Raw genomic sequence first — 20974 nt, forward strand, 5'->3', positions numbered from 1 at the left:
TGAAGATTGAGCGTGCATTACACACCGAGGAACCACCAAACCACAGGATCGTTCGCCATGTCGATACCAGTTCTAATGCCCAATGAGAAAAATCATTCAGCATGAATGGACATGATTTCTCTAAGGATATAAAGGTACATTTAAGTAATTCTTGCGGGCCACTCACAACATTGACATTAATTGTGATTTAGTTTTGCATCCATAATTTTTTTTAAATCCCATATCATGTCAATGAACTAAATTAACCTAGCATACGTTTAAGTAATAGACAATGCATTAACACTTGTTTAACTTTATTACTAAGCAACTTATAATGTATGATTATAATGAACAATAGTCTCCAACTCGCCCCAAAATTAAGACGGTTATCTATAGCAAAATATGTTTTTCAATATTTTTTAATTAAATTGTTTTTGGAATATTTGAACTTACTTTCCACGTAACTGGATATAAACATATTATATCCAAAAACTTATAAATAGAATAGGTATTCAATAACTTTGTAAAATGGATTATACATAAAATCAGCGACTTTTACTGAATCATTAACTTCACACTTTAGTATTTTATTCACTTCCCAGATGTTGGCTAAATTAATCGAAACGCACTGTAGAAAAGATTTAATTATTGAGTGAAAAAGTGTTAATTTATTCATAGTCCAAAATGAGTTGGTTTTTTTTGTTGCGAACAGTTACGGTGAGGATATTAAATGTATACATCATTTTAATTTTGATATTGCTGGAAATAAATACTGAGTTTCTTCGAGTTACTAAGTTCCTATGCCTGGGTAATTTTATTTAGCCATCAAAAAGTGTTCTATACTTGTTTAGCTATTTTTAATTAATCAACGACGCATCAATTGCAAAATTTTTGATTTTCCCCTGAAAAGAATTATTTTCCAAGATTCATTTATGAGACAGGTGTTTCTTCGTTGTGTTGTGTGATTCGTGCGTTCTCTTAAAAACCTATCGGAATACAATATTTAATAAAACCTCCGATATTTTTTTAAAGTTTGCAAACCTTTCCTGCTTGCATTTTTAACAGAAGAACCTGACTTCATGTTTTCCCCTTCTTTTTTTCCTGTTCTGCATGACCTGTTTTAGTATCGTGGAGGTCTCTCGCATAAGTGTTTGTTGGTCATTTTTATACCCTCCTATCTAATGTACAGAAAAACTTCTCTAGTTATCAAACGCAATAATTGTTTAAAACTAATTTTGACGCTAACATATATGCGAGTGCAATGTATACACTGCACACGTATTTGTGTGCACATTAGTGAGGATACTTCCTATGATAACTATTCTCAGGGAATTTAAATTGACGTTTTCCACCCTTTCCTTCACCACTTTAAGAACCTCCTCCCTTTCCACCTGGAGCTTGCACCCTCTGCCACATAACGTTTTGGTGGATCACGGGGTATTTGTGCAGATATCGATTTAGACTTGAAACTTTCTGGTTTGCCATAGTTTTCTTATGCCTTCCAAAATTATGAGACGCTACAAAAATGTTCACCCCTTGCATATCACGAGCGCAAGTGCCTAAAGGGATCCTGAACTCCCCTCCAAAAACATTTCTTCGTGTTTTCAACCCAGATATTTGTTTTTAAGATGGAAGAGAACGGGGAGATCCCGGAAAACAGGGTACAAGACGAAGAACGATATTGCATAAAAATAGGGAAAAACGTTGAGAACTAGAGATGTAAGTAATGGAAAAGGATACGGGGAGGAGAACGATAACGAAGGACCAACCGAGGAACGAGATGGTACGGTCTTCCAAGAGCTTCTGATCCCGGCTGGATAGCATAATTGAACGGAGGGGAGATCATGTTCGAGTCGTCACGTCGAATACTCCCAGCTCACAGCAACAACAGACACACAGAGACACGACAACAGAGCTCCCCCTCGTCACCCCCCCCCCAACTCGTGCCCTGAAACTCAAAACCCCCACTCCTCCCCATTTCCAGAGCCCGTTCGACCCTCGTTTTCTTCCACGACCCCGGGGGGGCGCACCATGGGAGGCACTCCTGAGCACAAGTCCACGACCCGTGTGATTTCGTCGCCATTAGCAGCTTTCTCACAAGGGACTGGTTCGGAGAGGATATTGTGGGAGGCAGGGCGGTATGAGAGAGAGAGGGGGGGAAGGTGGAAGGAGAATTGAATTGAGGAGGTTGGGTAGACGGCGACGAGAAGGGAAAGGGTGGAGGGAGGAGAGAGGGACTCGCTTCCCTCCTTATAGCTTGGACCTGGCGGCGACGGATATAACGAAATAAGGCGCCCCGAGAGGGAGGAAAGACGTGCTCTCTGAGGGAGCAACGGCAGAGCCTTCGTCAGAAATTACACCCCGGTGAACGTGACGTTGCGATGGGAGGAGATTTCTAAACGTGCCGGTCGTTAGAAGAGTACGGGCCAGCATGCATGTTGAGGGGAGGAAGAGCTTTGACTGGGCCAACTGCAGTGACTTCGGGAGACGCCAGAAGGCATTTCATTTTCAAACAGTGATTATGAATTGAGGAGCGTGTTTAATTATTTATCCTTTTGAAAAATACTGTGAGCGTATAGTCCAATATTAGGAAAAACTAAAAAGGTGTACACTCCCCTCATTTTTGCCTATGCACCAATAAAACTCTAGAACATAAATACTGCGTTAGTCATCGACTTCATGACAATTCATTCTGATATTATCGATCAATTAGCCATTTTTATTATACTACATTTCCCGCAGAACGAGCATCCTTAGTAGTGTTAACATTTCCTTTATCACAATGAAACACTACACACAATGTACAATAATCACCAGATATAGGAATAATATATATTTTCACAATTATATAGTATATTCGTTCATTTGGTCACTACAACAAATATAGAAAGACTTTTGTGATACTCTCAGAGGAGAGGAGGCGGTCCCTCCATCGGAAGCAGTTTCTACTCTTTCTGATGAAAAGACCGCCTTCTGTTAATTCAGCTAATTAATAAAAAGCGTTAAGATAGTAAAAAAGAAAGGAATATTACCTAAATTAAAGCTGCCACCATCATTTAGCTCTACCTTGTAAATTCTTAAGTTGATATCCTTCCTGAGACATATATTTAGCTGAATTACGGGCATGATTATAATTGTAAGGAAAGTGCTAATGTGTAAAATTTCGTTCATAAAATTAGCTTTTTCAATTAAACACTTCGAATTATTTCAACAATAAAAATAATCCTAAATCCCTCTAAGATCTGACCGAATACTAGGAAAAATAATTAAGCAAAAAGGGGAAAATTTACGGTCGATAGCAGTTGAAAATCATTCTTCGATCACTTTCATTGGCCTTAATTGTTCATTCAAAAATGCTCCGGCAGCGAACCAAGCTGCTGCTTCCGGCTTCATTCATTTCCCGTCGTGGGAGGGAAAAAGGAAATTTGATTTTTTTCCCATTTTATAAGGGTCTGGCCCAAAATCATGGCACCAATATCTCCCAAGCCTTTTCTCTTAAAACACATTTATTGTAAATTTACAATTCTAAAATTCGAGATCCAATATCGTCAATCTCTTCCTACCGCTAACATTCACATTCCAGTTAGTGCACGAACGTACAGCACCTCACAGCATTCTACTAGCATCGAGAATTTATCGATCATAATTAAATAGAAGTAAAAATAACAGAAATAAACCATTCGCTTCTTAAGAATAACTTCCCGCAATCTCATTGGCTATTTATTTTGCCTAACTAATTAGTGATAATTCTTGAGATGAATTTGGAGAAGAAAATAAAAAAATCGAGAGATCACCAGAGACACGCTTTCATCAAATCGAATTATGCAAGAGGTGGAGGAGGTCGTGATTTGTAAAGAAGCAGACCTAACGTAACAAGCTATGTCGACGAGAAAAAGCCATTCGATTATTTGGCTGAATGGCATGAAATAAACCTGCACAGCGGAAGAATTGAAGGATCTTAGAGCCAGATTATCCATAAGTAAAATGCCTAATCAGTTTCCAATTAGTAGGAATAATAGGAAAAACAGAGGCTAAGGATCTTCATAATCATACTAGAAAGAGGAATCAAATTGAAATGGCGAGAGCTTGAGGGTTGCGGCTAGAAGACGCGTTTCACGGCAATATATAGGTTGATCCGAATACAGCCCCCCGATACCAGTATGGGCCTTCCACTTCGACAGCTTGTCAACACGACGTTTATTTCTCTGCTGGACTTGCCACCGATTGAGCACTAAATTCCCGCCCGCCATTGGCACAACATGAAAACGGGTGCAAAAAAAAGCTTGACCTCCACCGAACGGTGAATTCGGCCGGTTTACCGGCTGAACAAGGGAATGCACTCAAACATAAAACAGAACCGCGAGTACTTCCCTACCCGATATCGAGGCCTGGCACGGAAATTTTGGAAGGAGGGTCGCCCGCTAGAGAGGGAAAGGGAGAGCAGGGCATGTGTGTGGTGGGGAAGGGAGGGGGGAAAGAAAGGAGAAGGGAGCTGGACGCCGCTCGGAGAACAGGAAAAAGGAAAACGCGCGTTTTTCGTGTCGCTTCCGCAGTTGCCATTCCGAAAGCGTTCGTGCGGAGAAGCGTCGCCCGCCTGCTGCTAATTGATATGCTGGTTTTCGCGCGGAAATCATGCACAAAGGTATGTGTGCGTGCGTGTCCTACGAAATCTCAACCACGGTCCGTTAGCAGAGCAATTATGAGAAGAAATATAGGCCCGGAAACGAGCGCGTGTGTGGTCGGACGTATAGAAAAAAACGACACCACCTGAATCACGGCGGGAAATAAAGTGAATGAAGCATACGGCACCAATACCAACGATTTTTCGCCTCGTGCTCCGAGCGGCGTTCGAATCCAAATAGGTATTAGGAAATAGGCATGTTCCATTGGCCATCGAAGGTCCTCGATTGACGACGACCAGGTAAACAACGATTTAAGTTGGCGATACGCGGAAAGGATACACTCTGTATCAGAAACGCATGATGATATTTTCATATTTGGCGTTAATGTATTTTCTTCCACGTTATGTTGATCGCTTTCATCAGATCAAAGAACCATTATCAACTGTTTCTCGTCGTACAGTGTAGTCAAGACCATTTGTGAAAAACGATTGGGAAGGTTATCATTATTTGTATTAAGAATTACAAGATGGTGTCACAATATATAATTTTAAATGAGAATGTAGGCATCAAACCGGGGAACTAGGAAACAGTTCCAAGAATATCTAGTATCCACTCGCCATTTTGCGCAAGACAGCATTCACCTTCTAAGTACGAGAACTTCGAATGAGAAGGTGCTCTGAAATGGTAGCATGAAATGAATAAAATTTGAGGTATACTTATTGTGTTGTGTGTAAACTTCGATAAACATTGCTAATGTAATTATAAACCAAAGTGACCATAATGGCCTAAAGTGATGTTAAGTTTTACAAGCTGCTCAATTTTAATACGCGTAAACCATTTTGAGAAGTGTTGGTCCAGTGGGTGAAGAGTCAATAAGGGTATAAGGACTTTGGGTGGGGTCTAGTGATGGAGCGCTGGGCAATTGACCGGAGGGCCTGGGTTCGATTCCCGGGGATGCCTCTGGGTGCCCTCAGCTGCATCCAAACTGTTTGATTTTTTTAGTATCTGATTTTTCCGGGAAACCATGGGTGGGTAGGGAAAGGTTTGCTTTCATTAAATGAAGAACACAATGTAGCTGACCTGTACAGGGAAGATTTTGAAAGAAAAATATTCAGCAACCCTCAATTTTTACAAAGAACATTCACTGTTGGTTTCGATACGTAGACGATACCTTTGCTACATGGACGGGCACTGATAGACAGAAAAGTTTATGAACAACCAAAATTCCCAATGCGAAAGTATCAGTTTCACTTATGAGAAAGAACAAAAAAATCAACTAAATTTTCTAGATATCACAGTGTCGAGAAAGGGACAGAACTTTGAACTTGCAATTTTCCGGTAAAGTACCACCTCAGACCACATCATCCCCTCCAACTCCCGCCATCACATATCGCACTAGCTTTCCACTTTTCATTTCCTACTAAACAGACTATTGGCCATTCCTCTTTCCAAAAGCAATTTTGTTCAAGAACTCAAAACGATTAAAGATTTAGCAATGAAAAATGGCACAAAGAAAATTTAATTGAAAAAATACTACTTAGAAAACGTTCCTTTAAAGTATACAATCTTTTGTTCAAACCAATGAATGTGGAGAATATAGGTTACAAATGGTGCAAACTCCCTTATTATGGATTGATTTCACAAAAGTTAGCCAACCTCTTTCCTAGGGAAAAATTTCGAATAGCTTTTTACAATACGAATAGCTTAAAATCATTCTTAAATACTACAAAAGACAAAATAGGCAAACAAAATAAAAGTGGCATTTATAAAATAACTTATAATGACTGTAGTGCTATTTACATAGGCCCAACGGAGAGATCATTAAAAACATGGGCGGAGGAACATAAACGCTGTTTTAGAAACTGTGACCTCAAGCAATCTCACTTCGTCAAGCATCTATGGGAAGAAAATCATGGGAGTGATTTCAACTTGGAACTCGTACACCAGATGGAAAAAGGAATGAGGATGGACAAGTGGGAAGAGCTGGAAATCAGGAGGAATTTAAAAACGGGTCATTTGGTTAACGATTTATTGTTTGAATACCTCTCCCAAATCCTGGAAGTACCCCTTTCCTTCATAGAAAGACCGAACAACTCCCCCCCCCACTGTGAACCCACCATTCACCTTTCCTGACGCTTAACACCCCTCTCCCCCTTCCCATCTACGCCGATCGCAACCCCATTTTTCCCCTCCTTCTCCCCCCTCTCTCACTCACCCCGCCACTCCATCATGAATGGACTGTGACTTTACCTGATGATGACACTTAAGCGTTGAAACTAGTTGTACGTAAATAAAGAACAGTGGAAAGTGTTCTTCATTTAATGAACATGAACTTCCACGAAGTTGATCCGGGAACAATTGAAAGGTTTGCGTTACTTTCACACATCGTTGGGGTACTTGGTGACCTCTACCCTCACCTATCAAACCAGCCTTCGGGTTAATAACTGTGGTTCACTCTCATTCATTTCCATATCAACTATAATTAAGTTAGAAACAAAAAAATCAGATAATTACATTTACGATAATCCCATCCCTATGCAGCCCTTCAGTCCGAATTCTTGGAAAAGGCAAGTTAAAATCTGCGGAACAGTCATTATAATTATGAAATTTCTCTGAAATACACTGAAAATTGTGACAGTACTGTATACATATACTTTCACATTAATTAAACGAGTTAAACGTGGTGTAATGCAACGATCTATATTGAAATGTGTCGTCTCAGGCGTAACTTTATGTAATTTGCATAACTTATTGAAATGAAATGAAATAATTTACTTTGTAATTCCACACACTTTTGGGGTGGTGTGGAAATACAAAGTAAATCATTTCATTTCAATACGATCTATACTGATATGAGACCTCAATCTATTCTTACGTCACTTTAAAGTTACTCATCTTATGCAATAAGAATATATTACAATTTCCGAAAAACAAATTCTTCATGACAAATTCTAAGACGTTTACATTTTAATAAATATTAAGTCATAATGCATCTAAGCATATTGGACAGAATGGAGAAATGCTGAAAGTATGTGGATGGGAAGAATGAATTATTGTGATTCGCGTTTTAGAGTATTTATTTCGTGTTGTGTTTGATGGTTGTGATCGGTATATTATTCTTAATAATGGTATTAATAATACATTTTGTTGCACCACCTAACTACCAGAGAAGACTTATACATCCAACTTTGTTAAAAGCAATCCTGCGCTCTTGTATCTAACTAAACGACGATTGCGATATCTTCGGGAATTTGAAAAGGACTTCTTTGACTTCAAGGATCCCTGAGCTTGGAACAAAAGAACTGTTTACAAGCGGAGAGGTAACAACAGCTAATTTTGAAGTGGCTCTTCTTCCGTAATTAATGTTTGCGAATTACGGGGCCAAGAAGCTGTCGATTCAGGCCACCGCGAAGCCAAATCAGTAGTGAAGATGAAGCAGCAGCAGGTCCTAAAGGCAGGGCATGAGAAGTGTAGCCCTTTCTAAATTGTTACCGTTACAAAGAGGGAGAACTTTCCGCGGAGGATAATTCGAAAACTTTCCGAACGACCTAGCCGCGCCGAGCTTCAAAATAGAGCTGGGAGAAGTTCGAAAGAGAGCAACATTGGAAAACTCGCACGAAGTTTCCGACGTGCATCAAAGTTAAGAATTTCCTTACTTAATACCTCGGATTATTTTAACAGGAATACTTTCATAACTCATTTCTCTTTTTCGTACTTAGACCATCCGCTTTGCGATCCATTTGAGTCAGCGAAAAATCAACCGGATAGATGGAGAGTTTTCTTCCCCCCCATTTTCAGATATTTCTCTCTTTAATCGAATGCAATGGATTTTTTCAGTTCAAGTCAAAAGTTTTTTTTTTATTGCAGGACCTCACCCGACTGAATTGACGATGTTATTGAACCTATCTTAGCCGTTTTAGAGAGAAGCTGAGAACCAAATCCTCATTTTGGACAAGTCATCGAATTTTGGAGTTAACTTTCAAATATTCCTATTATTTATCAGAATAAGATGCTGTCATTGCGTTGTCACTATTCCTAATATCAGGCAAGAGTTTACAAGGTCAATTTTTTAAACCACGAGGAGGCTGTGGGTGGGTAATTGGAAATGGAGTGAATTAAATTTTTCAATATTTAAAAGAGTTTAAACGTTTACGATTGCTGATGATCATTTAAACCGAATCAGGTCAGTAAACATTTATAAAATGGATATTCAACAAACATTTTAAAACTGTAAATGCCACAAACTCACAGTAATTATATTATTATTATTACTATTTTCCATATTATGAGAAGAACATAAAAACTGTTGGAACTTCATGACAGGACAATCGCAATTAAGCAGTTTATTACACATTCCAGCTAATTATTTTCGCAGATACTTCCTATCGAAATGTGGTAAGAGAAAAGGATATAACAGTATCACAAACGTGAAATACGGCAACAAGTAGAAGTAAAACCCCCTCTAAACTACTTCAATTATTGCCCAAACTACGAGTACCTTCTTTCACACCACATTGGTCGCATATGAATCAAAACAATTTACAGCACATTTGTGCAGCTCACCAGAACGAACGACACCTGCGTCCATTTGGTCTAAATATTTTATCGGATATTACAATTAGTAATTCCATTTCATCAGATAAAAAAGGTTCAACGTGTTCAAATTTCGATCCTCATGAAAACGTGAACAGGAGACAATTTAATGAAAATAAATTGCGAAAAATACGCAAGTGAGAATGTAACAATTAATAAATTGCAAAAAACGAGTGCGAAGAAGTGTATTACGCCTTCGTTGGTTGTAGCAGGAAATTGCACGCGAGTTAAATCGCACTGCGCACATAACTACTCCTTTCCTTCCAATTGCTCTCTCAAATGGAGTCCGGAGTATTTAGGGTTCCATATCCGGCTCCCTTGTCCCACGCTGTATAAAATGGAGTCTCTTAATTATTACCCGAGGGTCCGAGGAAAAAATGAATGAGAAAAACGAAAAATAAAAAGCGCACCGTGTTCAAAAATGGATAAGCAGCTGCGCCAATGCTTCGATGTCCCCGAATCGCACCGCGAGCTAACAGCCATAGATAGTCTTGCTCTCTACGCTTTAACTCCCCGTTCCCACCTATCCCACACCCTAACTTGCCCCGTGAATTAAATCGCACGCAAGAGGATCCATAATTCCGGTTGCTGACAGAATTATTACGTGAACTGTGGGACCAAAAAGGAAGTGCGGGGAGGGAGGCGAGGCATAAAGCGTTCGCCGCCGTATCTGCTTAGCCCTTCGGCCAAAAACGATGAAATAGGACTCGAGAGCAGCAATGCCAACTCACATCAAGTGACAATAGAACAAAGTAATACGAGGGCATGCTCGAATTTTTACGTTTGAATCGAAGGGCAGATCGGCTGCAATGTCGAAAGAATTAATTGATGGTCTGGAAATTGAGTTATGATTTTAAAGCGATGCATATCTCTTTTAACGTTTCCCGAAGTTGGGAGCGCATTTGATCCTGGGAATCGTTCGAAAAATGTCCGGAGTTTCATCCGCAATCAATGCCCTTGATAAATGCAAACTAACATATTCCCAAAAACGATAAGCAAAAATAATTTCTCTTTCCCCTGATATTGGCACTTCCAAATGTGTTTTGGCCATTTCAGAATTAACAAGGGCTTTTAATTAAAACTGCGTTGAAATTCTTCTGTGGTCAAAAAGAGATTGGGTGAACTATATTTTGACACACGCAGTTCGTGAAAGATGCGATTACGATGAGTTATTCTTCGTTCATTATCTTTCTTCCGTAATCACAACAGCGAAAAATGAATTACACTCATTCAGTACGCACATTCAAAACGTCAAAACTGTGCAAACGTTCAAATGACATAAAGAGGTGAATATAAGATTGGTAAAATGATGCACTTGCATGGATAACAGCAGAGGGCAAAAAATTACTAAAATGTGACATCCATTTTCCATCAGACACATTGAAAAGCTACAGAGTCCAAGTAAATAAATCTCGTCCGGCAATAATCATAATACAACGATAACAAATAACCATACAACGTCCACCTTACTTCTTTCAATTAAACGAAGTACAACATTCATTACGGGAAGTGTTAATAATTCTTTTCTTAGAAAATCTCTATAGATTAAAAACAATCTATTCAAAATGAACAATCATGTACCATCGAGTTCCGAAATATTAACTCATTGTATTATGTCGTGTATGACTGAGGATTACATTTGAATCTACCCCTTGCGTATTAACCATTTTTACAGGATCCTTGGAGTTCCCATTTGTTTAATTTCACGAAGGAACAAATTACATTAAAATACCGACGTGCTTTAAACTTTCTCGCCTCCAGCAACGACACGTGTGCAGTATCATCAAAACCCAGATTCGATGAAGACGTGAGGGCGAACAGACGTAGCCTTAAGGTAAAACTTAAAGGTAGAACGCGCCTCTTTCTCTAAATTGCACCCTCAATCAAAGGCCCACCGGTCCCGCTCCTCGTGAGCGGGGGCCTCCCTGGAGAGCAATGCAAGCACTCTTACATTTCTCTAGGCGAGTCTTTCCAGGGACCGTCGCCGTCACAAGACCGGCCTCCCGCGCCCTTTCTCCCCTCCCTTCCACTCACCCCCATCCGCACAACCCTTAAAGGGCTATCTCTCTCGCTCCTTTCTCCCCTTCCATCCCACTACCACCACCCCCTTCCCCACCCCCGCCAACCCTCTCGCCAGGGATACAAGCACGAGAGGGAAGCAGGGCAAGAGGCAGAGAAGGAGCACTCCAGCGACGTGCAAGTTCAGGCAAACGTCCCTTTTTAAAGGGAGAAGTTTCAGAGCGAAAGCGAGAAGAGAGTATCCCGACGGCTAATTCCGGATCTTCAGCGCACAAAGAGTGAGCATGCGAGTGGTGCATTTCCCTTGGGAGGAATGGAAGTGCATTAAAGACGGCAAGGAAAATGAAGGAACCCTTATAAAACCCATCCGCCGCATATTTCTGCACGGCCGCTCGTGAACTCGTAATTTTGACAGTGCCAGAATACCTCGAGACATCGATGCCAACCTTAGAGTGAAATTATATGTAAGGACTAATTAAAAAATATCCCTTGGGCCTCAACCTCAATCCCATAGCATTTTTAAAAAAATTCTAACATTTTGAATCCTCTCCTAGGCTGCTTCCTTTAACAATATTCAGTAATATGCGCAATTTCCCAGTGGCTCTCAATTCTTCCGAGAGATACATTCCACAAGTCTAAATATTCACAATTACCCCGTGACCAGAAAAGAAGTGAAGAACAATTATACATTGCTGGGTATTCTTTAGATTATTTGGCTGGCTACCTTTGAAGATAGGCTTTGGATGGGCTAACCACCACTACATTTCTAAAACTCACCTAAGAGAACAACCTTAAATCAAAACTAAAATACCTGTACGATAAACCTCTCTTCAGTTCCTAATTTTTACACTTCCCTTCATTTCCATGTCCTTCCTCCCCACAATCATTGTCTTCAGCATTTCACTGCTAACCCAAAATACCCTGTATCAACTTTTCTAACATCTTGTGCATTTTCTGAAACAACATTCTCAAACCCTTTGGGTTGATAGGACAATGTACTAGGCATGATAGGGGAGAGAGAGAAGATTCCCATAGTTCAAATGTATTTTTATTGTTCCTAAGCATCTTGGAACTTAGTAACTATATTGATTGAGTAAAGAGCAAAATCCAGAGATACAGAATACTTCAGAAAGTGTTAATTTTTGGTGAGACTGCAGTCATCAAAGTATCTAAAAAAAAGTCCCTACTCTCAATACTATATGATCTAGATTTTCTCATTAAGGTATTAATCAGATATCATGGCATTTTGAACTCAGGGGTAGTTTTCTTGCATGAAAATTCTCACTTGCATGCATCAGAAGGGACTTCAATAACAGTACTTTGAAGATGACAAGGAGTCATATTATCTAGCACCCAGGCATGACTGAAATCGCAGGCAGCAGTGCTTTGTGACAACGGGTCACATAACCTTGTGAAACAGTATGACCAATTTAAGTAAACAAATACTGAAAATGGTAGAAATGTACTTCTGGGATATAATAAAAATATCTATTTTTTCACTTGCATTTTCAATAACTGAATGAAAATTACTTTCATTTCAGATTTCATGTATTCCAAATACAATGTATTAGGAATCCAGAGGCAAGTTGAAAATTGATACAAGAGATATCCAGGAGAGAAGTATAAAAATTTCTGAGAAGCCCAAAAAGCAAGGATATGAATTCTCATCAATTGCTGATGTCTTAGCAGCATACATAGGTTTGAATATTTTATGACCTGAAATTCTAGAAAGTAAGGGAATCTCAAGACCTTTTTATGCCCTTGGAAATTACATAACTTTTAGAATGTTAATTTAAAAAAAATCAAATGAAAATTATTCAAAATCAGGGTTTAAATTTTCAATACATTTACAATATAATTTTAATTTCAAAACAATCAATATTATGAATTTTGATCCACTTTAAATATTTTTCAGTGAGAATCACCTGCTATTGCTATTGCATATGGTAAGTTTATCATAATCTTACCTGATTATTGGGGAATGTTCCATCCTTATCAATTGCATTGACTTGAGTGACTTTTGTGCCAATTGGTTCTCCCTCTAGAACTGTTTCTTGCTCCCGTTCCGTGAACAATGGAATTTCATCATTGACATCCTCCAGCATAATGTACACTGTTGCCTCAGATGCAAGTTGTTGCGCACCATTATTCTAAAATTGAACCATAGTGATGTTTTTTATTAAACTCGAGCTATTTTGATCTTAAAGAAATTATACGAATTTGTGCTCAAACAACAACTGTAATAAAGGCTAACCAATCACCTACCAATACAAAAATCACAACCTTGAAAGCTAATTTTTACTTTTTATTTATTTTTCTGTTAAGGAATGTGAAGAATAAGGTAATATAAGATGCATGTAAATATTTTTATCCAAATACATTTAAAAGTAAAATTAAGTTGCATAGATACAATTTCATCTTTAAAATAATTGCAAATTCATATCAATGAATAATTCAATGGCAGCATAATAGGAATTCAATTCTCAGATAAATATATTATTTAAAAAAATTACAATATAAAAGGCCAAAATTGAACTTTACCTCAACTCGAATTGTCAGGTTGTACTCCTTGATGCTTTCATAATCCAAAGGATGATTAACCTTTATGTCCGCCCAAGTGAAGCCATTATCAGAGCGTTGTTGCAGGTAGAATGTATTGAATTTATTTGTCTGTGACGTTGAACCTGGCATTAGCCGGTAAAAAACTGTAGGATTTCCTTCTATGCCAGAACTGTATTTTGTGGAATGATTTCAAGATGGAAAAGAGGGCCCAGGAAAGGAAACGATTTCAAAGAGAAATCAAGATTCAAAGTTTGAAAAACAATGAAAAATGAAAGCAGAATAGCAATGGAAAAATTGTGTACATTAAATGGAAAGTTTATTTGATTGGATTAAATTTTCAATGAAATTATGAATTGCGGAAACCAATCGAAATTGGTTAAAAATAATAAATGCATCATTTAATTACAAAAAAGGTTAAAAAAATGATAGAGCAAAGCAAGAATTTGAGAAATAGAAGAGAAAAAGAATGGTTCAAGGATGTGCCCCAAAAGGAAACCCCAGGGAAAGAGGAAAGAACAGAATAAATCGTATTAGTTTATAGCAATGGAATAACCACTATCAAAATACTTAAAATCTAATATTTACAAAAATACTATTGTTTTAAGTATTGAGATTCATTAAAGAGTACTAGGAATTTTTAATTTCATCATTGCAGAATTTTCTAGATTCTTAGTGAATTTTATATGACTTAAAATTTTAAATTAGGAAAATTCCAAGTGAAGCTAAAACATTAAATCTGTTCAATTTGAAGGAGTTAATACAAAGTTGAAGTGTATAGAAAAACACAATCTAGAATACATCTTAAATTTTAATCACAAAGCATGTAGAAGTCAAATATGCCAAAGCCCAAATTTCTAAATTGTTATTAGCAGTAGTAGGGCTAAAGGCATCTATGTATTAAGTATAATTTTTCATGCTAATCAGCCCCTATTTACTTGAAAATGCTTCAAAAAATAGCTAGGCTAAATTCAGTAACTATAGGCCCTTTGGCTTATGAGCTACACACTATGAAATTCAGGCAATGAATAAATTTTGACATTATATATAATATCACATTTAACCACACAGTCACTATAATGCAACCATGCAGCACTTACAAATTAAAGTAGCTGGTTTCATTGAGATTGAAATAAAATTTTTCACTCTACTTTTATTAATGGTAAAACAGCTATCAATAGCCAATTTAAGACTTACGTTTGGCATTCATGATGTCTTGTCTCATTTTAAGTATACTATCAAAATGCTACTCAGCAAAAATGCATGCCACAAAAAATTCACAAAAATCAAAAATATTTCTTCATTCACAAAAATCAAAAAACATTTATGGCAATACGTCAACTAATTCAACCTGGTGTGGATTTTAAGCTTGAAATTTTGGATTCTGATTCATGGAGATATTTCTCCATTCCAATTAAAAAATTTAATGCCAATTCAAAACTGGAAACACCACACCTAAGTTTTTCATTCCATCAAAAGCAGTAACTAATTCCGTCTTACACACAAAAATGTGCATGCTTTTCATTTTTTTAAGGGAGACAAATGGTCAACAAAATTCAGAAATAAAGCAAGAGTACATTTATATTTAATTATATAGCCCATCACTCAAGTTATCTCATTAAAACCAGCGCAATATTTCTCTCAAGTTTCTGTACCATAGGCTTGGAAGATGATGAATCTCACTTAGCAGCAGTCAGGTCATGTATATGAGCCATCAATGTAATTAATGCTCACAGCTGACACCAAAAAAATGGGAGTTGTTAATATCATAAATGTTGATAATGTAAGGAAGGAATACCTTACACAAGTAATCTAGGAGTTTGCAATTAATTTTGTATGGGGTTAAAAGTACAAATTTATCAGTCACAGATTCCTTTTACCTAGATTTTCCACTTCTCAGGTGAAACTGGGAAAATTTAACTGCATGATCCTAAGCATGGAGGGGTCAAGGAAAAAGGATTTATTTTCCAATTTGGGCAAAAAATGATCTTAGGCTATGGAAGAAGAATGAATAAGGAACCACTGATGCATTTGACCCACTTGAGGATTTATTCAGTCATCTGCAAAGAATATCCTCCATAAAAGAAAGCTCTCTTCTTGATACCTCTGAAGTGATAGCATAAAACCCCTATCATGTAAATGAAATCACCATATTTAAATCAGCAAATCGTTACATAAGGAAAAAAACTATTAAATGAAAACTAGCAGGCTATATAGATATTTTTAAGCCTTTGCGGGGTTCACCAAGCACCAGTTTGACAAATTTACCAGCTGCTACCTTTCATGTTAATCAATTTATTGAAGTTTGCTCATAAAATGTTTCCAAAATTTTTACTTTAAAACAAGCACAAGGATAAGAATTGGAATGGAGATGCCTTCTTTCTCTCAAGTTCCACAAATTAATTCAATGAGGGAATTGGTCATTTGTAATGGGATACAATTATGAGTGACTGCTAAGTTCTGTTATGTCTCATGGTAACCACCAACAAGAAAACGTTTTCATTTGCTTAATGAGCTTGGAGTGTACTAGATTGAAACAAAAAAGTCTTAACCTGATTTATAAATATAAAATAGTATGTAAAGAATTATATAGGCACAATGAAATGGGAAACTAAAGCAAGCACCATTTACTTATAATTCAGGTTAAGAAAAATTTAAAACACTTCTAAACTCAGATTTAGAACAAGGTAAACACACTCATCTACACTACGTAAATAATTTTTGGAAGAGTTAAAGGTGGATCTCTAATATCTTTTCAAAAATATATATTTTTCGACTATTCTTGACAATTCTGCATGAATCTTTCAGGAGTGCAGAAATGAGTGAGGGTATATAGGATGTCACTTCGTGCAAAAACACTAAAAATATAACTGGGAAAAAATCCCACAATGCCGTGCAAGACCATAAAAAATTAAAAACAATCAAATCACAGGTAGGTTTTCAGGGGACTTAAGGGTGGTTTATTCGTGCGAAACCAGGTATTGATTCAACCAATTAGAGGTTATTCAGTGGAAAACCAATACCTTTAAATTACCTCTCACTGTAGAACAAAGCATGAAAATAATATGAAGTTCAAAATAGAATTTTATCTGTGGGATAAAAGTAATTCAAATAGAAGCATCCCTTTTATTTGTATCTAAAATTCCATCTTTTAATTTAAACTATTTATTGGATAGAAACTTCAGAATTATGCAAGTAGATGTTTTATTGTAAAAAAAGCTGAAAAATCACTCATAGAAAAGGTAAAATAAACCACTTGGAAATAAAATTCATGCCTTCTTTTACAGTAAACTTTTCAGAGCCTCAGAGAGCATTTTCTTAAAAAGAATACAAATCACAGTGAAATTATCACAGCTCAGGGGTGTTAGTGACAAATCATAAAATACAAAAAAAAAATTCAAACACAAACACGTAGAACAACAAAGTCTAGTTTGACAAAGTTTAATCTAAAATGTATTAAAACTGAAGATACTAATAAAACTCATAATGAAATGTAGTAATATAAGCTTGACTAAAATGGGATAAAACAGACTGAAAAATGCTCCCATCAAGTTCAAAGCCACCATCTTAAGACACCAAAGCTTTCAGAGTGAATGTGATAGCAGCTGATTATAGAAACTGATTGGCAATATTGGTAGGTTAGCCAAGGAATGTGATTGGTGAGGAACTAGGAGTGAGGGAGATAAGACAGTGACCAAAATAAAAATATATAATAGATATATATATATATATCTGCTGCAGCAAACAGACCTGGCCTTAACAGACACAACTCTAGCCCCAACCGGCAAGTTTTCTTTAATGTAGATGGGGCCGTAAACCACATGATCCCAGACAGGTGGATTGTTAGCCCGATCCACCACGTCTATTTGAACCTCGACGGTCCGCGAAAGTGGGGGGTAGCCCTTATCCTGTGCCATCGCCTCCAACTTGTAAGTCTCCCGCTAGAGCCGAAGTAGATGACGCCATTGTGCAGTCAGCGGCCATGTTGTAATGGTTGTTGTTGATGATGTCCACCATCATATTTGTAATGTGTTTTTTTTTGCATGATATTTGTTTTTGTCCAAAAAGCAAAAAACAAGACATAAAAATAGTTTGTTTTCTTTTCCGAAGGCTTTTCATTAACAGACATGTACTTTCATTAGCGGTTAAGAGTTTTTCCCTAACTTATAGTGAAAGTTTTCACACAAGGTTAAAAAAACGCAATACATATTAAAATCACTTCAAAAAGGGTTATAGTGATGGCACAGCACTTCATTTTTATGAAAAATGGGGTATATCTTTTCATAAAAAAATTGATGCCTGGTTGGAATCACACTTGAAGTTCACTCAAAATTGTTGACGAAGGACTCCAGAATACATGAATCATCAAATGAAGTGCTTTAGTGCCATGGATGCAATGTCCAGGGCATTGTAGAATGATTTGTTCCTTAAGGATTTCCATTATTATGTTTCATCCAGTGGTAAAAGAGAAAGCATTATTGTTAGCTGTTGTTAGTACAACTATAATTAAGCTGAAAATAAAGGCATTTCATTAGTGATGAAGAAAATGAGGTGATGTTTTCACATTCCAACATTCTGCCTCCACGTTTCTGAAGCAGCTGAATGTAAAGGACTTAGGATTCCCTAGCAGGAACACAGCAAAATGTTGGGTCACTCAAATATTAGGCAAACAAATGCAAACACACAACCGTGCATGTCTCACTTGTGTGCAGGGAATAGAAAATTATTCCTCCAGGTAATGTGCTTGTTTAGATCCACTGACTCTTCAGTATTCCTGCCATAACTCCATTTGGAAAGGAAATTACAGCTATATCCACAATACTTCTGGCCTTATATTATATTTTAAAACTAATTATTACTAAATAGCGAAGAGATAACACTGCTGTGCTGGTTCTGGCTCTTACTCTAGCCTACACTAGGGGGCACCTTTGTGGGAAAAAATTACAGGATTAGTTGAAAAGCGAGGGAAAACAGATATTCTACAACATGGGAACACTGAGTTCACCAACTCATCCCATGTGCCTCACGGGGTATACCAACCGTTGTAAACTGTTTTACTTTTATATTAGCAATCCAAATAGAGAGAGAGAGAGAGGTCATAGGTGGCTGTTTTATCTTTGTTTTCTGTAAGCATCAGAATGTGTTACTAAAGGTATGCCTGGAAGGGGAGAGATGGGAAATTTTTAATCACCTGATGAGGCCTTAAGGGCCGATTGAGGCCATACAAACCTTGCCTTTATGGAGGTCACAACTGTACCGACCGTCACGTTCTCTGGAACACGAACGATGGGGCCATCAGGTCCCCGCTCCCCTCCAGCATATGTGTCCCACACTGGTGGCTTATTGTTCCTGTCTACCACGTCCAGTTCCACATCCACGTCTGCGAAGGATGGTGTTCCCTCCCCCTTGTCGGAGGCACGTACCCGCAGCCGGTAGCGCTCGCGCTGGGCATGCGTTAGCCAAGGATACAGTTCGCCCCCCAATCGTCGGATGGCGATGACGCCGCTCGGCGGCGAAGCAGGGAGATGTAGCAAGTTTGCGAAGCGCATTTTGAATTGGTGGCATCGCCCGATGGTCAGATGGTCGATCATTGGGGCAACAAGGGGGTTTGGATTTAGAGCACGGTCCATTGGGTTGAGGTTTTGGATGGAAGATTGGGTGGGTTCATAAAAAGGGGAAAGGAAATGGGAAAAAAATGCGTCAACATGAGATATCTTTGGTTGTCACCGGGTATGGAATAGGTGAGAGTGATGAGGTTATGGGTTAGGCACTTATGTACAAAAACAAAAGCAACTGAGGTAATTTATGGCATAGAGCACTTTCAAAATAAGGCAGGAGAAATCCTGAATTGGGCGTTGATCAGGAAAATAAAAACAAATAATAATGGACATTATTCTATGAGAAAAACAAAATTCACATGAAAATTTATAAACTTATTAATTCATTTTTTTTAAATCCAGATAAAGGCTTAACATTTATGAACAAAGGCTAAAACAAAATCAGACTGAAACAATCTTAGATTGTTTTCAATTTATTTTAAACTCAACATAGACAACCAAACTGTTATTTTAGTTCTGCCTTACTTTGAAAATAGTTAGCTCCAGCTAATGATGAAATCTAACTCAAGCAATCCCAAAACATATGTACAAATCAACAAAAAATAAATAAAAACAAACAAACATACTTAATTTTAATAATAATCTTCAAGCTATCATTTCCTAATCTTTCAGCTCCTGATAGAAGGCCTCTTGCAATGGAAAACTTGAAAACTTAACACTACTGTACATTTTTGACAATATCATGAATTTATTTTCCATTGAAAGTAAATGAATCATTATTAATTTCCATCATGCCACTTGAGAGGCCTTGGGCTGATTATAAGCATTTCAAAGCTTCATGTGGAATGATACAAGCCAAAGAGAGAGATTGGGAATGCAAGAAACATGTCTAATGGAGTAGATGCTTAAGTATCTGCTTTTAGGAGATATAGATGGGTAATGCAGAAGTGCATAGAATATTCCTATTATTGGAATTCATTATTCCCATTGTGTATATTGTTAAACTATCCAACACCCAGCATGGTGCAATTTTATACCTCGAAAGCAAGTGAAACAAGCAAATGCATAAAATAAGTTGTTCACAGATACAAACATCATGTAAATATTGATGTCTTTTCCACAGTCATCATTTCATGAATAAACACAATAACTATTATTTCAGTTGAAAAGTTAATTTAATTAACTCTGCAGGGTATTTATTATATTATTTGATAAAACAGTGAAAATTGATTGCCCGATCACCCTCATGCTTATTTTGAATATCATTTCCTTCGCTACTTAAGTGAGAAAAAGCCCTAGTTAAGATTAGATGTGTGCAAAACCATGGATTAGGTGTCCATCTCTGGAGTGAAAATGTGCGAATGTAAGGTTATTTGAGGATTGGAACCTATCATCTACAATTTTATTTTATAAATAAACACTGCTGAAATAATCATAGCAGAGATTCAACAAACTGCGTAGTACACAAATTGCATTAAATGTTAGAAAACCACAAGGCCATAGAAAAAATTGTGACAATGATATAAGATATTAAAATGAGTTTGAAGAATTGTTAGAAATAATCATTCTTGGTGTGACAAGCATGAATCTTCTCTAAAATTCTTTAGGCCTTGATTGGCATATTCCAATCCTAAAAGATTTCCC

The 20974-nt window shown here is 37.4% G+C and overlaps 1 protein-coding gene across 1 annotated transcript in view; it reads right to left on the bottom strand.

Moving 5' to 3' along the window:
* The window catches only part of CadN (neural cadherin), a 1574690-nt gene that overhangs the window by 919067 nt on the left and 634649 nt on the right, over positions 1-20974 (bottom strand). The window contains exons 12-14 of the mRNA XM_071591874.1: positions 17523-17713; positions 13755-13944; positions 13181-13363 (exon numbers count right to left, since the gene is read on the bottom strand). Of these exons, the coding sequence (XP_071447975.1) occupies positions 13181-13363; positions 13755-13944; positions 17523-17713 (564 nt within the window). The remainder of the gene's footprint in view (positions 1-13180; positions 13364-13754; positions 13945-17522; positions 17714-20974) is intronic.

The sequence above is a fragment of the Hetaerina americana genome, unplaced genomic scaffold, assembly GCF_022747635.1.
Source record: "Hetaerina americana unplaced genomic scaffold, ioHetAmer1.1.p SCAF_5, whole genome shotgun sequence".
In the NCBI taxonomy this organism is placed as follows: Eukaryota; Metazoa; Arthropoda; class Insecta; order Odonata; family Calopterygidae; genus Hetaerina; species Hetaerina americana.